Raw genomic sequence first — 21,995 nt, 5'->3', positions numbered from 1 at the left:
GAGAAATTTGCGCAATGCACTCGAGGACAGTTATAGTAGGTGGGGGGGTTTTTTGGGTAAAGGAGCACTTTTGGCAAATTTGATTAGTACAGGGACCAAATATATGAGTGAATGCCAGAAAACTGCGGAAAAGAAAATAACGCACTTGCGTTTTCAAAGCCACTCTGTTACAGCTCCGAGGCTACCACCACAGATGCTTCTGGTCCCTGACGGACTGGGAGTGATGACGTCCTATCTGGTGGACCACTGCAGCCATTTACTGGCTTCTGCGCTGAGTGGCACATAACCACTGAGCCTCTGCGCTGACGTGCTGCTTGAGGACAGCGAAAGCCCTGGCCCCCCTACCATTTATATGAATGTCACTGGTGATGTAGACTGCCTAATAGTCTGGTATCATATTAAGGGAAGTGATGCCAGATTAAAGGAATCTTCCTGCACTATGTAAAACCCCAAATAAAGGCTGTATTACACCTGCTGATTTTTCGGCTGATTATTGCTAATGAGCATTCGTATGAACGCTCGTCCGTGATCATCTTGCAGTGTAATGCTGCATGCTTAAAAATCCTTGTTTGCCGGCGGCAGATCATACTGTCTAATAACAATCTGCCGTGGCAAACGACTATACAGTATAGGGACAAGTGACGGCATAGTGATCACTCCTCCCCATGCTGCGGAGGAGATCACTGCAGGTAATAGCAGCGGTCTCCTCCGATAGAGAGCAGGTGATTGCCGGGAGGGAACGCTTCCCTTCCGACAATCGCTTGCTCAATCAGCCTGTGAATGGATTTACAAGGGCCGACTGAGCGGCTGATTGTCGGGAAGGAAGCGTTCCTTCCCGACAGACGGTTGCGTGTTCAGTGAAGGAGACCGCGCGTTTACATGCAATAGCGATCCCTCGTCCTTATACAGAATCATGGTTTCTGAGAAGCAGATCACCGTTTAGACAGCACAATCTGCTGCCCAGAAGCTACGATCGGTGGTGCCCTCGCGAACGACAGGATCACCCAACGCTTGTTCGAGTAACCACATTTACATGGCCAGATTGTCGTGGATGACCGCTCGCAGGTACATTCGTTCTCGATGATGTGCCCGTGTAAATGCGCCTTTACAGATAGACGTTTGCCGTCAGGTTCTTTTGTGTACCTCAAGATAACCCAAGAAGCCCACACCAATGGGGGCATCAGCCAACTTAAAGGAATACTCTCATGTTGTAAAGTAAAGGATATTGCTAAAATAACTTTACGATTGGTGGGGGTCCCAGAGGTCAGAGAAGGTGGGGCTGCAGCGCTGCTTTAGCACTACATCCCCTTATTGTTTATCAAGCAGAGTCCCAGCCATCCACTGCGCAGGGAACTACAGCGCCATGGAAGTGAATGGGGCTAGGTGTGGTTCCCTGCACATTCGGGGGACCAGGAGCGACTCTATGCAGGGAAGACTTAGAAGGGCACACAGGGCTAAATAAGTGCCTCAAACCCTTCATGCTCAGAATCCGTGAGGACTCCAGACGTTGGAGAATGAAGGGGCACAAGTTTAGCATTGTGCATCCTCTTTATTGTTCCTCCCTGCCACCTGCTGTGCGAGGAGGGAACTGCACCACAGCTCCAGTCAAGTAAATAAGCCCCAAAATAAGCGCTGCAGACTCTTCATTCTTAGGATCAGTCCAAACATAGCAGACGGTCCAATACCATATATGAGAGTGCAGAAGTATAGTCAACCTTCAAGGAGGAAAGCAACAGATCCCTCACTGGTTGGTTCAGTCTTCAGAGAAATTACACATTATATTGCAGTTCTGTGCTGGAAAAATTGCTGGACCATCAGATTTTCTGGATTATTGCCAGATGATGCCATGGCCGCCACACATAAAAAAGTAATTCCACCTCAACCTCCTGCCAACGAAGGTGCTCTCGCTCCTCACCATACCGCACATTATCCAGTGCATATAGAATCAAGCCAGAATAGTGACTACAGCGCCATACAGGGCGAAATATCCTATAGATCAGAGAGGGGATTAACTCAGATTTTACATCGGGTCACAATGAACTTCCAGCTGTCAAACTCCATTGATTTCCTGCCATTGTTTAATACCAGCCGTGACGGTTCACATAGCGGAGGCTCCATAACAATGCGGCTCTTACATTTTCCGGATCCCACCTGACTGCTGTGTCATGAGAAAATCTCTAATGCAGTCACACGGGAGGTGAGAAGATATAGCGCCGACCGCATATTACCGCACCTAGGATGCATCAAGTGACAGGCGGCGGTATCTGGGCCTATATAGCGATACAAGACCACAATCGGACTGGGGTACTTGTGGTACTAAGAAGGCTTGATTCTCCATTATGGCAAGCTTGGACGAATCGAGGGACTTGTTTCTTGAATTTGCTAAAATTCTCAAAGGGTTTTCACAGCTTGTGCATGGATTTCTGCAAACCTTATCAATATGAATGAGATATTCAAACAAATCTACAGCCTGGAGGATGAGAGAGCCTGACTTTGGGCACCACAGAGGTCAAGCTCCAAACGTATCCAGTAGTCGCACAGGTCGAAAGTAGTCAAAGCAACACTCATCCGAGCCTATCAATCCCCCAGTACCCACCACCCCCTAGGCATCGTTAAGAAGTCACCGTAACTGGTTGCTGTAACTCGTCTCTGTAGGCCTTTGAATAAAAGGGTGCAGAACCTGGTTGTCGGGTCAACTTACAGGTCCATCAGGTCCAACCCTTTAATTCTACTATGTTGATCCAGAGGAAGGCCCCATGAGGCAGGAGCCAATTGCCCCATATTAAAAAAGAAAAATTCCTTCCCGACTCCAAACAAGGAAGGAAGGAATAACTTCCTGGAGCGACAACCCTTCTCCATTAATCTAGTAACTATAAGCTGAAATAGAATACTCCAGAAATACACCCTTTTGAACTTGTAATTACTTACAGTAAAGAATCCTCTTCTGTGTTGACGATGACACCTTCTTTGTTTTAGATGTAGAGGATGTCCTCTTGTACAGGTCTAAGATAAAAAGATCAACTTGTGCGTTATGTAATACAGGACTGTAAGGAGGGACGGCCGCCGCCGCTACTGAAAGGAGGGACGGCCGCCGCCGCTACTGAAAGGAGGGACGGCCGCCGCCGCTACTGAAAGGAGGGACGGCCGCCGCCGCTACTGAAAGGAGGGACGGCCGCCGCCGCTACTGAAAGGAGGGACGGCCGCCGCCGCTACTGAAAGGAGGGACGGCCGCCGCCGCTACTGAAAGGAGGGACGGCCGCCGCCGCTACTGAAAGGAGGGACGGCCGCCGCCGCTACTGAAAGGAGGGACGGCCGCCGCCGCTACTGAAAGGAGGGGCGGCCGCCGCCGCTACCGAAAGGAGGGACGGCCGCCGCCGCTACCGAAAGGAGGGATGGCCGCCGCCGCTACCGAAAGGAGGGACGGCCGCCGCCGCTACTGAAAGGCACAGGATTTACACTGCAGACAGGGCCGGAGGCAGAAGACCAATGCTGCCTGGCCCTGTCAATCTAATGTAGCAGGACGTGGCCAGAGGTGGGAGAACGGAGCCTCTAGGAGCAGGAGCAATGCCCCCCCCCCTCCTAGAGGCTAATTAGCATATTATAAAAGTTAGTTTTTCTCAATAACGGGGGCAGGCAGTGAGATGGCACTAATATAGTTATGTTCAGCTGACATTAGCACAGCGCTAATGTCCGCCAGCTTAATACCCATTTTTCAGGTGACAGAAACCCTTTAAACGTCAGCATATGCTATAAACATACGGAAAAGATGCAAACTATATTTTTTAGAACTAGTCCTTAACGTGGACTGTGTGTATCCATACAATGTACATGAAACATTTAACGGTGGCTCATGGGTTCTGGCAGAAGTTCATTACCGGGATGGAGAGGAGACGACTTCCCATTACACGGTGTCTCTCCGCCACTAATATCAGAGGAGCGGTCTAGCTGTGTATGCCGGGCACACATGGAGAAGAAAAGATAAAAACCTAATAGATCTGCTCTGCCGAGCCGCAGGAATCTAGAAAGCAGAGAAGCCACGCGGTTTGATAGGGAGACTAAAAAATATATTTCCTCGCTGTCGGTTTCTGAGATTTGGGCTTGCAAAACCAGCGGAAGCAGCGGGTGGTTATCAATTAGGAAAGCTTTCAGCTCCACTCCTCTTTTATGCTGTTTTCTTAACCAATTCCGAACATGGCTGACCTCTGCCGCACGCTAGAAAGCATGGATTAATAGAAGCACTTTGTACCGAAATTATTCCAAACAACGATAGAAATAAAATGTGGTTAGATAAAAATATATCCAGATAAGAAATAAATAGGACGCGTCGTCTTAACAGAGGCGAGTGCGACGCGTTCATCTTAACACAATACGTGGGAAGACTGAAGTCTTATTTGCAGATTTTGCGTATTGGATAAAACGATTTAAATGCTGCGGATTTCAAAATTCACATTGCTGCTTAATTCCACCCCGTGTACATGAGAGAATGTCATCTACATAGCCGGCACGCTGCAGGAAATTCAGCGCATAATACACCGTGTGCATATACCTTAAGGGATGGCCTCATGGGGCATAATTTGCCGTCTCTCTTCCTGCACCCGTCTAATGGCCGTTAACCACTTCCAGACCGGACCATTTGCCCCCTTCCTGACCAGGCCGAATTTTGCAAATCTGACCAGTGTCACTTTATGTGGTAATAACTTTCGAACGCTTTTACTTATCCAAGCCATTCTGAGATTGTTTTCTCGTGACACACTGTACTTCATGTTAATGGTAAGTTTGAGTCAATATGTATTACCTTTATTTATAAAAAAAAAAAAAAAAAAGTTAACGAAAATTTTAAAAAAATTCACTGTTTTCTAAATATGAATCTCTCTGCTTTTAAGACAGATAGTGATGCCTCATAAAATATTCATTAATTAAACATTCCCCATATGTCTACTTTCTGTGGGCATCATTTTGGTAATGTAATTTTTTTAATTTATTTTTTAGGACGTTAAAAGGTTTAGAAATTTAGAAGCAATTTTTGAAATTTTTAAGAAAAATTTCCAAAGTCAGTGAGGCTTACATAATAGAAACCAGCCATAAATGACCCCATTGTAGAAACTACACCCCTCAAGTTACTCAAAACTGATTTTACAAACTTTGTTAACCCTTTAGGTGTTCCACAAGAATTAAAAGGAAAATGGAGATGAAATTTCTAAATTTCACTTTTTTGGCAGATTTTCCATTTTAATAAAAAAATAATTTTAAACACATCGAGGGTTAACAGCCAAACAAAAATATTTATTAACCTGATTCTGCGGTTTACAGAAACACCTCACATGTGGTCGTAAACTGATGTAAGGGCACACGGCAGGGCGCAGAAGGAAAGGAACGCCATATGTTTTTTGGAAGGCAGATGCTGAACTGGTTTTTAGACACCATGTCCCATTTGAAGCCGCCCTGATGCACCCTTAGAGTAGAAACTCCCAAAAAGTGACCCCATTTTGGATACTAGGGGATAAGGTGACAGTTTTATTGGTACTATTTTGGGACACATATGATTTTTAATTGCTCTATATCACGTTTTTTGTGAGGCAAGGCAACCAAAAAATTGCTGTTTTGGCACTGTTTTTATTTTAATTTTTTTACAGTGTTCATCTGAGGGGTTAGGTCATGTGATATTTTTATAGAGCAGGTTGTTACGGACACGGCAATACTTAATATGTCTACTTTGTTTTTTTATTTCACTTTAACACAATAATAGCCATGGACGCTGCAATACCAAATATGTCTATTTTATTTATTTTTTCTATTTTTAACATTTTTTTTAATTACTTAATTGGGGAAATGTATTATTATTTTTTTTACATGTGAAACCTTTTTTTTGGTTTTACACTTTGCGTCCCTCTGGGGACATTTAACTTCATTTTTTTTTTTTTTTTTAACTATTGATTTCTCCTGTAACTGGGGCTGACATAGTAGCCCCAGTTACAGGGGAAATACACCCCCCCCCCAGAGAGGGTGTACAGCAGTATACAGCGGGCCAAAAATCCCTAACTTTTTGTGAGTAGTGCATTACAAAGTTGCATGCATGTACAAATGACTTATGGAATCAATATTAATTACAACGTGTGCTTTAAGGCATATTGGATGAAAACTTATACACAATAGGGGATCAAAAACCCCATCTTTCCAATAGTAGGGACGAAAGACAACTTCTCAAAAATGTATGGCATATGCTATGATTACACCATTAATGTATATTCAGAATACAGTCCTAAATGACGCCCTGTATACAGATCCCTGACGAGGCACCCCCCTTATAAAGATCCCGATACCAGCCCCCCCCCCCCACACACACACACAATGTACAGACCAGATCTCTTACAATAAATACAGATACCAGTGCAGAAGCCCCGTTTACAGTTGCCAGACAAGATTCCCTGTACATACAGACTCCATATTAGTTCACCTATACACAGACTCCAGACCAGACCCAAAACCCAAACCCCAAAATTTACCAAGAATCCCCCCATTTCCAGATTCAAATTAGCCCCCCATTTATAGATCTCAGACCAAAGCACTCCCATTTACAGATCCCGGAACAAAGCAGCGCCGTTTACAGACCCCAGACCAAAGCACCCTGTTTACAGATCCCAGAACGCAGTACCATTTACAGATCCCAGAAAATACATAGACCCCTTTTGTTTACATACCCCAGACCAAAGCACCCCTGTTTACAGATTCCAGCACCCCCCATTTACAGACTCCATACCAAATCACCCCTGTTTACAGATCCCAGAACGCAGTACCATTTACAGATCCCAGAAAATATATAGACCCCTTTTGTTTACACACCCCAGACCAAAGCAGCGCCGTTTACAGACCCCAGACCAAAGATCCCCCATTTACAGACCCAGGCACTGCCATTTACAGACCCCAGACCAAAGCACCTCTGTTTAGAGATCCCAGAAAATATATAGACCCCTTTTGCTTACAGACCTCAGACCAAAGCTCCCCCATTTACAGACCCCAGACCAAAGCCCCCCCATTTACAGACCCCAGACCAAAGCTCCCCCATTTACAGACCCCAGACCAAAGCTCCCCCATTTACAGACCCCAGACCAAAGCTCCCCCATTTACAGACCCCAGACCAAAGCTCCCCCATTTACAGACCCCAGACCAAAGCGCCCCCATTTACAGACCCCAGACCAAAGCGCCCCCATTTACAGATCCCAGACCAAAGCGCCCCCATTTACAGATCCCAGACCAAAGCTCTCCCATTTACAGACCCCAGACCAATTGCTTTGTTTACAGACCCTAGATCCTACAATATCTAGTAAGAATACTGTTATTCTGCCAGATTGGGGAAAAATTGTCCAATAGGAAGGTAGTTCAGTACTTACAGTACTAATATTAAAAAGTGGAATCGACTAATATTAAAAAGTGGAAACTACAGCCATTACTGTCTTTCTTTGCCCAATTGGAAGTATGGATTATTTGAGATCTTAAAACGTGGCCCAACTGTGATCCCAGGAAATGTGCCAAAATCAATAGCAACCTTACAGAATATGGCTGAAAATGCATTTGGAGAATGCCCACACTCAACCTTCGTTGTTTTTGAACTGAAGTTCACCAATTATAGACTATGGCAGCTAATAGGGAAACCAGCAGCACTACTACTACTGCTACTTCCATAACGGCAGATCATACACATTCAGAAAAGTGTTAGAGACTTACTGTGAGGATGATGGCGGACTCTCTTTAGAAGAATGTTGGTGCTGTTCACTTGACTCTTCTGACTTCACACTTTTTGTACTGATATCCTGGTCTTTCCTATTAGATTCCCGAGTCTCCTCCCTGGAATGGTGTGATGCCGCCTTCTTCCATAAAGGTGGAGGTTCATCATCTGTAGGTTTTGAGAAGCTAATTTTTGTCGAGATCTGAGACGATGGTTCAGGGTCAACTTTTACGGATCTAAATCCAATGGCACTGGTTTCCTCTTTATCTTCAGAAGGTTTCAAGAACTGCTGTTTTAGTCTGGAGGAAGCACTCTTTCCATCAGTAGATTCTTCTAAATGTCTTGCTAGATATTCTCTACGGCCGGGATCTGCTCTCTCCCTCTTGGACTCTTTATCCTCTTCATTATATTCCCTTGGCTGTCTATAGATAGACCTATCAGATCTACGATCATCACTGTAACGGTCACGCTGCCTATCACAGTTTCTAGACCCTTCTGGTTTTGGATATCTTGGCGAGTCTTGGTCATGATATTTTGGCCTTCTCCACCTCTCCCTCCTGTCATCACTTTCTCCCTTGAAATGCTGTGATGATGCTTTTTCTGCCGCTTCCATTTTACTCTGGAAGATCTCCATAGACTGTTAAGAAAATAAATATTTTTTTTTTTTTTTTTACAAAGGACCAGCCGCTGTATGATGTAGGGTGTTGGGGGTCAGGCCAGCCAATGTGTTATTGATAACCTACCCAAAGGAGAGGTCAAAAATATTAGGGTACGTCCAAACAGCACAAATGCGAAGTGGACATTCTGCAGTTGTACGGCCATAGCTGCCTCAGATAAAACTAATGAGACGACATTGTGGTTCTGTATTGTTAATGGTCATGCGGTATTGAAGGGGCTCACTGAACAGCGCCGTCTCATTAGATTAAGTAGAGGCAGCTGTGGCTCATTGGTCCACAGAATGGCCTCGACCCGGATGGTGCTGTTTTGTTGTACCCATAAAGTTATGGAAAATCCCTTTAATAAACAAGGACCCACAGAAATAAATAAAGGGGTTGATTCATGAAGACAGTCCCAGACAATATGTGCTACCAGGACATAAGGACCTCTCAGAACAGAGAGCCCATTTGGTGGATAGATAGAAGGTATTCCATGAACGGTCCTTTCTCTGAATGACCACAATGTAATTCTACAATTTCAGCAGAGACCACTATAGGAGTGACGTCATTAATAATAGGCAGAAAACGGCAGGCCATAAGTGAACGTAGAATAAAACGAGACCCTCCTGAGCGGTCTTTACCATCAATGAGTGGGCGAGATAATGCAAAAACAAAAATCTACGAGCACAACTGTTCTTACGCCATATCTCTCAGCTACAATGGCCTCCAGACTCCGCTTCTCTCTCTCCGATTGTTCCTTCATTCTCTGCAGAGACTTTTTTAGCCAGCTCAGTCCGCCATCTGCAACCATCTGGACTGGAGGAAACCGAAAATATTAAAAGAGTGTCCCTCACATTAATGACATTACCAGCCTTTACTTCCTATGGTGAGCAAAACAAAAAATCTGAAAATCGTCCTGCGCATGTCCATGTGGCAGGGTCTGGCAGCACTACTCCTTCAGTACCAGATGCGGTGCGCACACGGGCAGAGGGGAAGGTGCTCTGGTGCTGCAGGAATCATGAATGAGGATCTGCCAGCTAATTACACTGCCCTATGTGAAGTCGGCGAATTACAGCTACAGGTCTGCACTACTTACAGTAGGGGGCGCTCCCCTCCTGAAATCACCGGCTCATAATTATGTTGTGTCCAGTGTCGTTTTTCAGCGCTCCTGGGAGCCAAAGAGCAGAATATTATTTGTGCCGTTTCGGTTACTAGTAGTTCAAATCTGTCGCTGTAATATCTTACCCTTACATACAGCAGCATATTAAACCGACTGATCCGCTAGAAGTTCCCAATGGATCACAGATCCTAAGGAAATTATATATCCTGCTCAAAGGGGTTTTGTGGGACTTAAAGGTGATGTACACCTTTGGAGGCAATTGTTGTTTTTGATTGCATTTTACTCATTTTTGGCTAAAAATCATATTTTCAATTGGCCTTTATTAAAGATACTGAGCCGTTCTGTCACAGGGTTAACAGTTTTTCTAGCTGTGTGGCTGGTACTTTCACTTTGTGCCGATCTAATAACCCTTATCTCTAAACTACCGAGAGGTCATAAACACTTATTTAAGCCACATTCTTATCAGTAAGATAGAACTGAGCTATAAGGAGTGTTTAGGAGGTCAGAGACATGGAGCCATCAGTTCCCCAACTGACGGAAAAGACAGAAAATCCACAGGCTGTTGCTATAGCATCTCAGCTCTGTACAGAAAAAGGGGCTCCATATTTTTAATAAAGACCAATAGAAAAAATATATATTTTAGCCCAAAATAAGTACAATGCAAGAATTAAACAAAAATTGTCCCTAAAGGTGTACTTTAATTATTGAAGGCCTATCCTTAAACTGGGACTTTGATCACCTATCGATAGGATACGCCACAGATGTCACATATTTGCAGGTCCCACATCTATCTCGACAACGGGACCCATGAAGTGAGCGGAGGGTAGCCGTGCATGCGCAGCCGCCCTCTATTTATCTCTATGGGAGTTCTGAAAATAGCCGAGTGCGCTCGCTTGTTTTTTTTTCGGAACTCTCAGAAATAAATGAAGAGCATGCCGCCTATGTGCAGTGTGCTCTCCTTCACTTACGGTGTCCCATTTTATAGATAGGTGCGGGTTCCAGGGGTGGTTCCAGACACTGGTGGCATATCCCAGTTATAGGCCATCAAAATCCGACATAACAACCCCTTTAAGCAGGCCATGCACATATGCTTGCTCAGGGAGAGAAAAGAAATCTGCTGCCAGACTACTCCGCTAATAAAAGGATTGGGCATTTGAATTCAATGTGCTGGCTGATGTCAGGGGAGAGTCAGGAGGCCTCCCCATACACAGAAGCTGGTGGGTGGATTCAACTGATACACATCTAATGTGTATGGATAGGATAGGTCGTCAGTGGGGGGCCTACTGCTGCCATCCTAATATTATATCACAGCGCCACACATTGAATGGGATTGAGCTGTACAACGGCCATGTGACCAATGGATGATGTCACAGGCCAAGGAAGTGACCACAGCACTTGGTAAAGTGCCACGTTCCCTTCTAACAGCTGATCGGCGGGGTGCTGGGGTCACACCCTCATCGGATACGGATAAGGCCGACACAGTGCTGCTATATGTAAGAGACACACCCCTTTGAGGAGTACTAAAAGAGGAATACTAAAACTGCATTGTCAACAAATACAAACTTCACAATTGCAAGATGAATAATAGAGGAACGGCACAACAGAGAGTTCTATGCTTCAGCAGTGTATTTATATGGGAATACATCTATTTGCTAAACTAGATAGAGTTGTCAGGTCCTCCTTAAACTAGGTATAGAAATTAGGAAGTGCCCCAACTAAATTGTTAAAAAAAATTTTTAAAATTAGATAAAAGAAAATAAATATTGTTAATTAAACATTTTCACCACCAAATTTAACTTTTTTACTATTTTTCCCGCAAGGTAAGTCACTTGCAAACTTATTCCTTCGGATTACACATTCGCCTTTGACAATTTCTACAGAATTAGCCAGAGGATATGATGAAATATACTGCATGCAGAGGACATCAGAGTGGGACGCCTGATTAATACGGTTATGTTAATGCGCTGTACGGCTGAAGAAGAAAAAAAAAGAAAAAACACAAAAAGGATGAGAACGCTAATATAGGATGACAAATGTGAGCGCTACCTCTCCTATGGCAGCAGAAATGCAATTTCTATTCTTTCAAGGCTCCTGTGGATCTCCGGAGTGACAGTGAAATATACCGACAGACAGCTGAACATTGGAAGCCTCTTCTATGGAAATTGCTTTTACCTTTTTTATCTGAGGTTACATCCCCCTCCTCTGGTGGCAATCCTGTACCGCCATCCTTCCAGAACGGGTTTAACTCCCTGGCCTGGATCTTCTCCTGCACAAGGATAAGACTGGATTATAAGGAGCCATATAGAAAGAGAAGAAGTTGTGGGGCCGGTCCACCACTATATATATATATATATATATATATAGAAAAATAAGGCAGCACAGAGGGTTCAATCAGTGGAAGGGTGCACGGCCCAAAGGATAAGCAGTCCTTTAAATACAAAAATATCAAAAATAGGCAGCACTCCAGGAAATAAATGAATAAACAATCGCCTTTTATTCACCCATGTGGGCAGCGCAACGTTTCGGCTCAGCACTAGAGCCTTTGCTTGAGAAAGGCTCTAGTGCTGAGCCGAAACGTTGCGCTGCCCACATGGGTGAATAAAAGGTGATTGTTTATTCATTTATTTCCTGGAGTGCTGCCTATTTTTGATATATATACATGTAAAAAAAAGTTGAAGAGCAGCACACAAATAAAAGCTGGTGCAATTCCTTGGAGCAGACCACGGACCCGGTCCTGTTAGATATATACGAAAAAGGCCAAGGCAGCACTCATTTGCAGTGTCCGCCAGGTCCTATATAAGGGACACTAGTGATTTTTTGCTTAAAATCAAGGATCTGAGGGTACCTGGGGGCGCCACTCTGGCTTCATTTGACGGGTGTAGTTTATACACGTCGATTGAACATGAGTTGGGCCTCCTGGTGGTTCAACAATGCTTACGGTGTACTGATTACACAGAGGAATGCAGGGTATTTTTGCTTACATTGCTGAGATTCATTTTAACTAGGAATTATTTTTTATTCCAAGATGAGTATTATGTCCAGCTGAGGGGGACCGCGATGGGGTACAATGTGGCGCCCACCTATGCAAACATATACATGACCCACCTCGAGGAGTCTTATATCTATGGGTGCCGCCACTTCAGCCAAGTGCTGGGGTGGTGGCGCTATATAGAGGAGATTTTTTTGGTATGGGTGGGCGCCACAGAGGACCTCATGGCTTTCCACTCATTTTTGAATGACATTGATCCAAGTGTCAAATTTACTTTGGTACACTCAAGACAAGCTACAGTTTATTGACACAGAGGTTTCGATTAGGGGACATGAGTTGGTCACTGATCTATACGTGAAGCCCATTGACAAAAACACCCTTTTAAGGTTTGAAAGTCATCACCCACGACCGATGATCAAGTCTCTCCCTCTCAGCCAAATGTTACGGGTAGCTAGGATAGTTGATGAGGGCCCTGTCAGGGACCTTAGATTAACAGAGATGGCTACTAAATTCCAGACTAGAGGATACCCAAAGAGTCTTATTTCCGATAGTATCTGCAAAGCTAAAACTAGAATGATGAATGGAGATCCAAGGAGGCCCAAGACTGCGATGCCCAGGATTCCATTTGTCACCGACTTTAGCATCAATAGTCCTCAGGTTTCATCCATTGTCAGGAAACACTGGTCGGTTTTGGCCAGTGGGTTTGACAGTATAGAGGAGTTCAGGGTTCCCCCATTGTGCTCCTTTCGCAGGAGTCGTAACTTAGGCGACAAATTGGTCAAGTCTGATGTTGGGTCCTCTAGAATCGATTGCAGCACATATTTCGGCTCTACACGTAAGGGCTGTTATCCGTGTTGCAATTGTGTTAATTGCCCCAATATGATTAGGGGTGATTCTTTCGTAAATCAAGCTTCTGGCAAAACAATCAGAATACAACAATATCTCACGTGAGATTCTACATATGTGATTTATCTGTTATCATGTCCGTGCAACCTGGGGCGTTAAAACACGCCTAAACCAACATAGGTATACCATAAGAAAACAGAGGCTGGATTTACCCGTGCCCAAACACTGTAAGGATGCAGGAGCCAGCATTTCAATGCATTTGTCAGACGGATCAGGATCCTGATCCGTCTGACAAATGCCAGTTTGCATACGTTTTGACGGATCCGGCACGCAGTTCTGCTGATGGAACTGCCTGCTGCAATCCTCTGCCGCAAGTGTGAAAGTACCCTTACACAGCATTAAAAAAAAATTGCTTTACGGCAGCCCCATGGTCCATAGACACAGTGGTCAGGAGAGGACCTCATTGACTTTGGGTTTTCTCGGCATGCTCTGAGAGAGGTCATTGTACAGGGAGGGAATAGATAAGCTTTAACAATCATCAAACAAATTGTGAATGGGGGATCCTGTCTTAACTATACACAGAGGTGATATCATTACAGGCAGGATTAGAATGACAGATAAGCAGATAACTACAGTAAAGTGATCTGTACAGAATAGAAGTGGCGCCTATTATTAGGCTTAGTGGCCAGTGCAAAAACTGCAGGATTTTATGGTTTAATTTAAATATAGATATTGACATGGAAAATTTAAAATAACATCATCAAAAATTCTTAAAAAATATGTTAAACCTAAAAACATGATTGAAACAACCGGTCATTTTCTGATGACACGTTCCCTTTTACCCTGATGTGCCAGTAGTCCCTTCCCCCATTCAGATAGGTGCTGATCAAATAAAATACAAAAATTACATGTTTTTTTTTTATCGCTTTGCTGTCCCTTTAAGAACGCCCTATGAAATCCTTTTAAATCAGAAGTAGCATAAATCTATCTTGTCAGCCCAGCGATCTGTCGGCAGTAACAGGACAATACATTCTGCTTTGCAGTTATGGAGATAAAGTGGAGCAGGTAAACGCTGGGCCGATGATATCCAGCCCGTGTGATGTACGACCTTGAAAAAACCGGAGAGAGGGAGACAAATATTGTCAGCACGAATATTAAAGCTGTCTGGTCACAGAGGCGGCAGAACAGAGAAGTGCCGGGGAAGGTGAACTCCCGAGGCGGCACACGGGTCATGTTTATATTCAGAGGCAAACAATACTCAGCATCACAGCGCCAACAAACACACATCTGATTATAGCGGGGCAGGAAGGGACCGCTCTCCCGTAATAGACAGAATTAAAGGGAATGTGCCATCCGCAAATGAGATATTGCTGATCTGCAAGGTATTATGTTAACTGTAGCTTTTAAGAATTTTTGGTGACTTTATTTTATTTTTTTATATCACCATCTATATTAAAAAAAAAAAAAAAAAAAGCAAATAATAGACTGACACCTTCCTGTTCTGTAGAGATCACATCTCAGTAGCCATCTTATTATGATCACAAGCAGGATTACAACTGGAGATAACACCTATATACAGAGAGCACAGGATACACCATTCCCAGTAGGTGATGGTCACAGCTTATCTACTCCCCTCCCTGCACAATGACCTCTGCACAGATCACAGGCCACGCCCATAACACTCTCCCATAGATATCATCTTCAGAGTAGTGCTTCTTATGGGACCGCATAACATATCTCTGTTAAAGGGAGTCTGTTAGCAGTTCCGACCCCTAAAAACTGCTGGCAGTGCTATATAGGTGACAGGGAGAGCAGTGTAGGCTGCATGAGCTGTAAATCCAACTTTTAAAGGGTCACTACCTTTTCAAAAAACTTTTTAGATCATTGGAGGTCTGAGCGCTGAGACCCCCAGTGCTCCCTAGAATGAGGGGAGCCAAGCGCACACATATCACACGCTCTCTGCTCGCTGCTAAGGACATGTCTCATGTCTCATGTCTCTCCTCTCGTTCGAGAGATCAGTGGGGGTCTCTGCGCTCAGACCCCCCCACTGATCTAAAACTTTTGATATGTCTCTATGACATATTAAGCTTTTTGGAAAGTTAGTGACCCTTTAGTCTCCTGGGGCCTGCGATTGCCCCCTTCCCCTAGCAAGTGTTGAGCGCAGAGAGCCAAGGGCACTGAATACGAGGGGGCCACCTGCATCGCAGTATTGAGGGAATCAAAGTTGGATTTCTTGGTCCTTCAACCTGCATCGCTCCAGGTATAACTGCTCCCCTCATCAGCCATACAGCTAAGGCTGCGTTCACACACCTCGTTTACAGGGGCCATCTGTCATCTTACGGTTCCACTGTAGAAAAAATATCCATTAAAAGATAAGTTAACATAGATGTCTGTTTAGATGCACGGACTGCCGGAGGATACGCCTAATATATGATGAGGCATATCCCATTAGGAATACATTAGATTCTCTGCACTACATGCAAAAGAGGACACTTGAGACTCTCAGTCCTTAAAGAGAGATTTTTTTTGGAAGTCCCATAGCGGTGAATGAAGAGCGCACTGAGCATGCAGCACCATCCCCGTACACCGCTAGAGAACTGCCAGAAATATTCACGCCAGCACCCGGCAGTCCCATAGCGGTGAATGGAGAGCGGTCTCACGTGTGCAGTGCGCTCCCCTTCACTTCAGGGGCCCTGTTTTGGAGACAAGAGCGGGTCTCAGAGGTGGGACCCGCACCCAACTGACATTGATGACACCCTACCAGACTGTTCTGGGAGCAGCGTTGACGTCCCTGCCATTGGCCCATTAAAAATTGAACTCAGATAACCCCTTTAGTGGTCGACAGGGCGTGACATGAAGCCCCCTTCTGCACTCTGAGCAGGTAAAGCATACGGCCATGTACATCAGGTCAATGGATGCTCTTCAAAGGGGTTCCGGCTGGAGCTTCCAGAAATCGGATGTAACCTGTGAGGAGACCTGGCAGCACGTGTTGTATCTCCCTGCAGCACCACCATGGGGAAAGTAAAGGGGTATTCCGATTCTGCCACATTATCTCCTATCCACAGAATAGGGGACAACTATTAGATCAGCGGGGGGGTCCGCCGATTACAAGAATGGGGGCTCTGTATCCCTTTGAGTGACGGGCCGGGCATGCGCACTTGATTTATCTCTGCAGGAGACAGTCAAGACCAGCGCTTGCCTAAACTCTCATAATGATGACTGCAGCCACAGAGGCGGCTGTGTGCATGAGTGACCTGCCGCTCCTTTCATTTGGGGGGCCGCCCCCCACTAGGTATGGGGTTCCTGTTCTCGTGATCAGTGGTGATCTAATAGTTAATATTACTCGTCACAACTGGAATACCCCTTTAAATATTACACAGTGCCCATTCAAGTCAATGAGCGGTCTGCTGCTAATATCACATATACATGCAAGTGTGAGACAAGGGAGGGGTCCCTTATCTCCCCTGTAAGGGGACGAGCGAGTGTCTCGCTGCGAACTCGAACTCCCAGCACTGCCGGGGTCGCATAGCGTTATATTGATTTATGATGCTATGTAACCCTTAGAGGTCTGGAACGTATTGGATAACACTGACATAATGCTGTCAGTGTTGTCCAATACATTCCAGAACTGTAAGGGTTACATAGCATCATAAATCAATATAACGCTATGCGACCCTGGCAGTGCTGGGAGGTCAGGGCGGGAGCGGTCTTAGACTCACGCTGCGAGTCCGGAGTGTGCAACTCGCTCGTCTGAAAGGGGCCCGATACATCCCGAATCCCAGAACTACATATAATTGGCGTCCAGGAAACCTGGGTGATAATCCATGTGGGAGCTGGAGAGCATACCGGCTGCCCACAAACACACGTTTGCCCCTTTTCTTGGGGCACTACGTGAATTTTCGCCAGTTTTTTTCTTGCCTCAGAAAGAAGCAGCCATCTGCACGCTAACGCCGTCACACATACCTTGGCCCGGCACAAATCTGCAACGCAATTCACAGGCGGCGCACGCTCTCTCAGATGAATGACTCCGTTACCTTTTCGGCGGCTTCGCCTCGTTCACGCTCCAGTGTTTTTTCCTTCTGTCTTTCTGCTCTTAATGCGGCTGCTGATGTCGCTTTCAGAGACATAAAGTCTAAGGTCATCCAGTCGTCCCTCTGAAATGGAAGCACGGGTTCATTTAGCATTGCAAGACGTACAAGGCAATCTCTGGTCTTAGGGGGAAAGAAGCGCAAAGAAAACTGTCAGGTGCCTAAGTGTTGGGGGCGTCAGCCGGACGCTGCGCGCATCTCAAGCCTGGCTCCGTACTCGGATTAGATATAAACCATGTAAAATAAGGAAAAGGCAGCAAGGTGCACAAACTGTGCGCAGGTATACTAGGGGACGGATGAATTAGTTCTCCGTGTTGTATAAACTATGGCGTGGATTTCCCAGTGCAAACAATAAGAAACAGAATACGTGCTGAAAACCGCGCAGAAAAGAAAGGGCGTGCAAACATACCCGAAATGTTGTAGGGCACAGACAGCAACGGAGCCAGCAGTTCTAATATCTGTTTTTACTTACATTCTCTTTAACATAAAAATTCTGAATATCGGCTCTAAGAACTCTGCAAAGTACCATGCCTTGGTTATTCCTCCTGGAAATGCCTCAATACATTGATGACTGGGTGTTAGGATTCCACTTGTGACATCGGCAGCATGGAATGGACAACATCAGAGGTGTGGGACCGTGCCACATAAACCACCAAAATGGTAAGATCCACAAGGTCAATATACGAGTATTGCTACATTTCCAAGAGGAATAACAGTGGAATGACACAATGCAGAGTTTTAAGAGAAATGTTCCACAATTGCAATATCATCTATATATAAAGAAGGACATACATATGTATGTAAGGATATATGCAGTGTCGGACTGGGGTGCCTAGGGCCCACCAGTGGAATTGATTTTGGGGGCCCACCCTAGAGCTGGAGATATAACTTGTTCATTTTTCAGTCTCGCACACATGTATGCATTTTAGCACACAATACAGTAACAGTATGCTAAACAGAACAGTATTGTGCACTGCACTATATCAAATAGTTTCTCTTTAAAGGGAGTCTGTCATCACAGTTTCACCTTTTTAACCCTTCCCATAGCTTTCTAGCAGCATTACAGTTGATAAAAACGTTACCTTTATAAGCAATCGTGGACTTATAAAACTGGCAAAAATCATCTTAGTAGGATATGCAAATGAGGGCTCGCAAGTGCCCAGGGGCGGCGTCAACCTTGTAGGTGCCCAGGCAGCTCTGCCTTATCGTCGCTTCCCCCCGCCCAGTCTTTCCCTCTGCCAGCCCATCTTCTTACTTCTTCTTTCGCCGAGATCCTGCGCACTGAGTCCGTTAGCCGGCGCATGCGCATTAATTACTGTGATGCCATACCAGGAATGGAATGCGCCGGCCGATGGACTCAGTGCGCAGGCGCGGGATCTCGGCGAAAGAAGAAGTAAGAAGATGGGCGGGCAGAGGGAAAGGATGGGCGGGGGGAAGCGACGATAAGGCAGAGCTGCCTGGGCACCTACGAGGTTGACGCCGCCCCTGGGCACTTGCGAGCCCTCATTTGCATATCCTACTAAGATGATTTTTGCCAGTTTTATAAGTCCACGATTGCTTATAAAGGTAACGTTTTTATCAACTGTAATGCTGCTCAAAAGCTATGGGAAGGGTTAAAAAGGTGAAACTGTGATGACAGACTCCCTTTAAGCAACTCATTTAGTTGATAACTGTATCTGTTATTTACAGTAGTTTGGACAGCGGTCAGACGTGGACCTTCCATGTCCTAGATGAACCACCCAGTCCCCCAGCCTAAACAATATCCAAAGTGAAGGAAATGTTTCCTGCATATTCAGAAGGATAAGTTTATTGAAGTGCTGGCAGTAGTGCCCCGGCCTCCTCACAGCTCACCAGGCTCAGCGCCGTACATTGTATAGTGGCCGTGCTTGGTATCATGTTCAGCCCCCTTCACCTCTATGGGGCTGAGCTGCTCCTAGGCCACTTGATCAATGAACGTGACGTCACATGGCCCAGAAAAATCACAGAGAAGGGCACAGGGCGCACAGGAGCCCCGCTGCCTTGTCAAACAGCTGATCGGCAGTGGTCCCAGGTAGGGATCGACCGATTATCGGATTTACCGATATTATCGGCCGATATTCAGGATTTTCAAAGTTATCGGTATCAGCATCTAACCTTGCCGATATGCCGATAACGAATCGCGAACATGGATCGTGCTGCTATCAACACGATCAATGTTCCCTCAGCAGCACACCAGTGAGAGGCAAGAGGGGAGGAGGAGGGGAGGGGCTGTGGCCATTGCGCCACCAATGATGTTAACTCAGTTATTAATTCAAATATAGGAGGCGGGTGAATCATATAGCTGCACCTGAGGGGTTAACTGTTGCGGATCGCAGCTACCCCTCATAGAGGTCAGGTGTCGCTATATTTGAATTAATAGGCAAGTTATCTTCATTGGTGGCAGTGGCAGCTTCTGATCAGAGCCCAAGCAGTGTAATTGCGGGGCTCTGATCGGTTACCATGGCAGCCAGGACGCTACTGACGCCCTGGCTGCCATAGTCAGCTCCCTGCTGCCATGTGTACTATGCACAGGGCAGCAGGGAGAGTGTGATAGAGCTCTATTAGGGTGAATAGGACAAGGGATCCAGGTTCTAGCCCCTAAGGGGGAAATAGTTATTAAATTAAAAAAAACACCAAAATATTAAGTATAAATATTTAATCTTAGATATATAATGGCATCTCTTTGTTTAACAACAGATTTGTGTAGGAATTTTTTTATTTTTTTTCAAAAATGAAAATGCACAAAATATTGGTATAAATTATCGGCTATCGGCCTGAAAGTTCACAGGTTATCAGCTCTAAAAAAATCAATATCGGTCGATCCCTAGTCCCGTGTATGAGACCCCCACCAATCAGATACTGATGACCTATCCACAGTCATATGTGACTGATATCAGCCGCTCCTCTTATATCGCTCCAGCACTGATATAACCTCCAGAGACATTACATCATATGTGACTGATATCAGCCGCTCCTCTTATATCGCTCCAGCGCTGATATAACCTCCAGAGACATTACATCATATGTGACTGATATCAGCCGCTCCTCTTATATCGCTCCAGCACTGATATAACCTCCAGAGACATTACATCATATGTGACTGATATCAGCCGCTCCTCTTATATCGCTCCAGCACTGATATAACCTCCAGAGACATTACAACCTCTGTGACTGATATCCGCCGCTCCTCTTATAACGCTCCAGTACTGATATAACCTCCAGAGACATTACATCATATGTGACTGATATCAGCCGCTCCTCTTATAACGCTCCAGCACTGATATAACCTCCAGAGACATTACATTATATGTGACTGATATCAGCCGCTCCTCTTATAATGCTCCAGCGCTGATATAACCTCCAGAGACATTACATCATATGTGACTGATATCAGCCGCTCCTCTTATATCGCTCCAGCTCTGATATAACCTCCAGAGACATTACATCACATGTGACTGATATCAGCCGCTCCTCTTATAACGCTCCAGCACTGATATAACCTCCAGAGACATTACATCCTATGTGACTGATATCAGCCGCTCCTCTTATAACGCTCCAGCACTGATATAACCTCCAGAGACATTACATCATATGTGACTGATATCAGCCGCTCCTCTTATAACGCTCCAGCACTGATATAACCTCCAGAGACATTACATCATATGTGACTGATATCAGCCGCTCCTCTTATAACGCTCCAGCACTGATATAACCTCCAGAGACATTACATCATATGTGACTGATATCAGCCGCTCCTCTTATAACGCTCCAGCACTGATATAACCTCCAGAGACATTACATCACATGTGACTGATATCAGCCGCTCCTCTTATAACACTCTAGTACTGATATACCGTATTTTTCGCCCTATAAGATGCATCGGCCCATAAGACGCACCTAGGTTTTTGGGGAGGAAAATAAGAAAAAAAAATTTTTGAACCAAAAAGGTGTGCTTTTGGTGGGTTTGGAACTAATGGTGGTCTGTGGATGGCACTATTACTGGGGATCTGTGAAGGAGACTGTTATGGGGGGGGATCTGGGGATGGCACTGTTATGGGGGATCTGTGGATGACGCACTGTTAGGCCTCATACACGACCGTTGTTTTATTCTGTGTCCGTTGTTCCGCTTTCGTGATTTTCTGCGGACCCAATGACTTTCAATGGGTTTGTTGAAAACTCGGATAATGCACCGTTTGTCATCTGCGTCCGTGATCCGTGGTTCCAGTCCGTCAAAAAAATATAACCTGTCCTATTTTTTCCACGGAAAACGGTTTGCGGATCCATTCAAGTCAATGGGACCGTGAAAAAACGCGGAGGCACACAAGATTGTCATCCGCGTCCGCGTCTGTTTTTTCCCTATCATTTGCATGGCAAACTTGACTTTTTTTTTTTTTACTTTCCTTCATGTCTGGTGATCCTCCAAAAATAAATGAAGACACATGGAAACAAAAACGGAAACGGATCACGGAACAATGGAACCCCATTTTGCGGAACGGAACACAACAACCGTCGTGTGCATGAGGCCTTATGGGGGATCTGTGGATGACGCACTGTT

The 21,995-nt window shown here is 45.2% G+C and overlaps 1 protein-coding gene across 1 annotated transcript in view; it reads right to left on the bottom strand.

The window, feature by feature from the left end:
• CWF19L2 (CWF19 like cell cycle control factor 2) overlaps positions 1-21,995 on the bottom strand; it is a 153,954-nt gene that overhangs the window by 95,350 nt on the left and 36,609 nt on the right. The window contains exons 5-8 of the mRNA XM_040426268.1: positions 17,369-17,488; positions 11,672-11,765; positions 9,080-9,195; positions 7,723-8,360 (exon numbers count right to left, since the gene is read on the bottom strand). Coding sequence (XP_040282202.1) covers positions 7,723-8,360; positions 9,080-9,195; positions 11,672-11,765; positions 17,369-17,488 — 968 coding nt within the window. The remainder of the gene's footprint in view (positions 1-7,722; positions 8,361-9,079; positions 9,196-11,671; positions 11,766-17,368; positions 17,489-21,995) is intronic.

Source organism: Bufo bufo, chromosome 3 (assembly GCF_905171765.1).
Source record: "Bufo bufo chromosome 3, aBufBuf1.1, whole genome shotgun sequence".
Lineage (NCBI taxonomy): Eukaryota > Metazoa > Chordata > Amphibia > Anura > Bufonidae > Bufo > Bufo bufo.
This window is presented reverse-complemented; position numbering and strand designations above follow the sequence as displayed.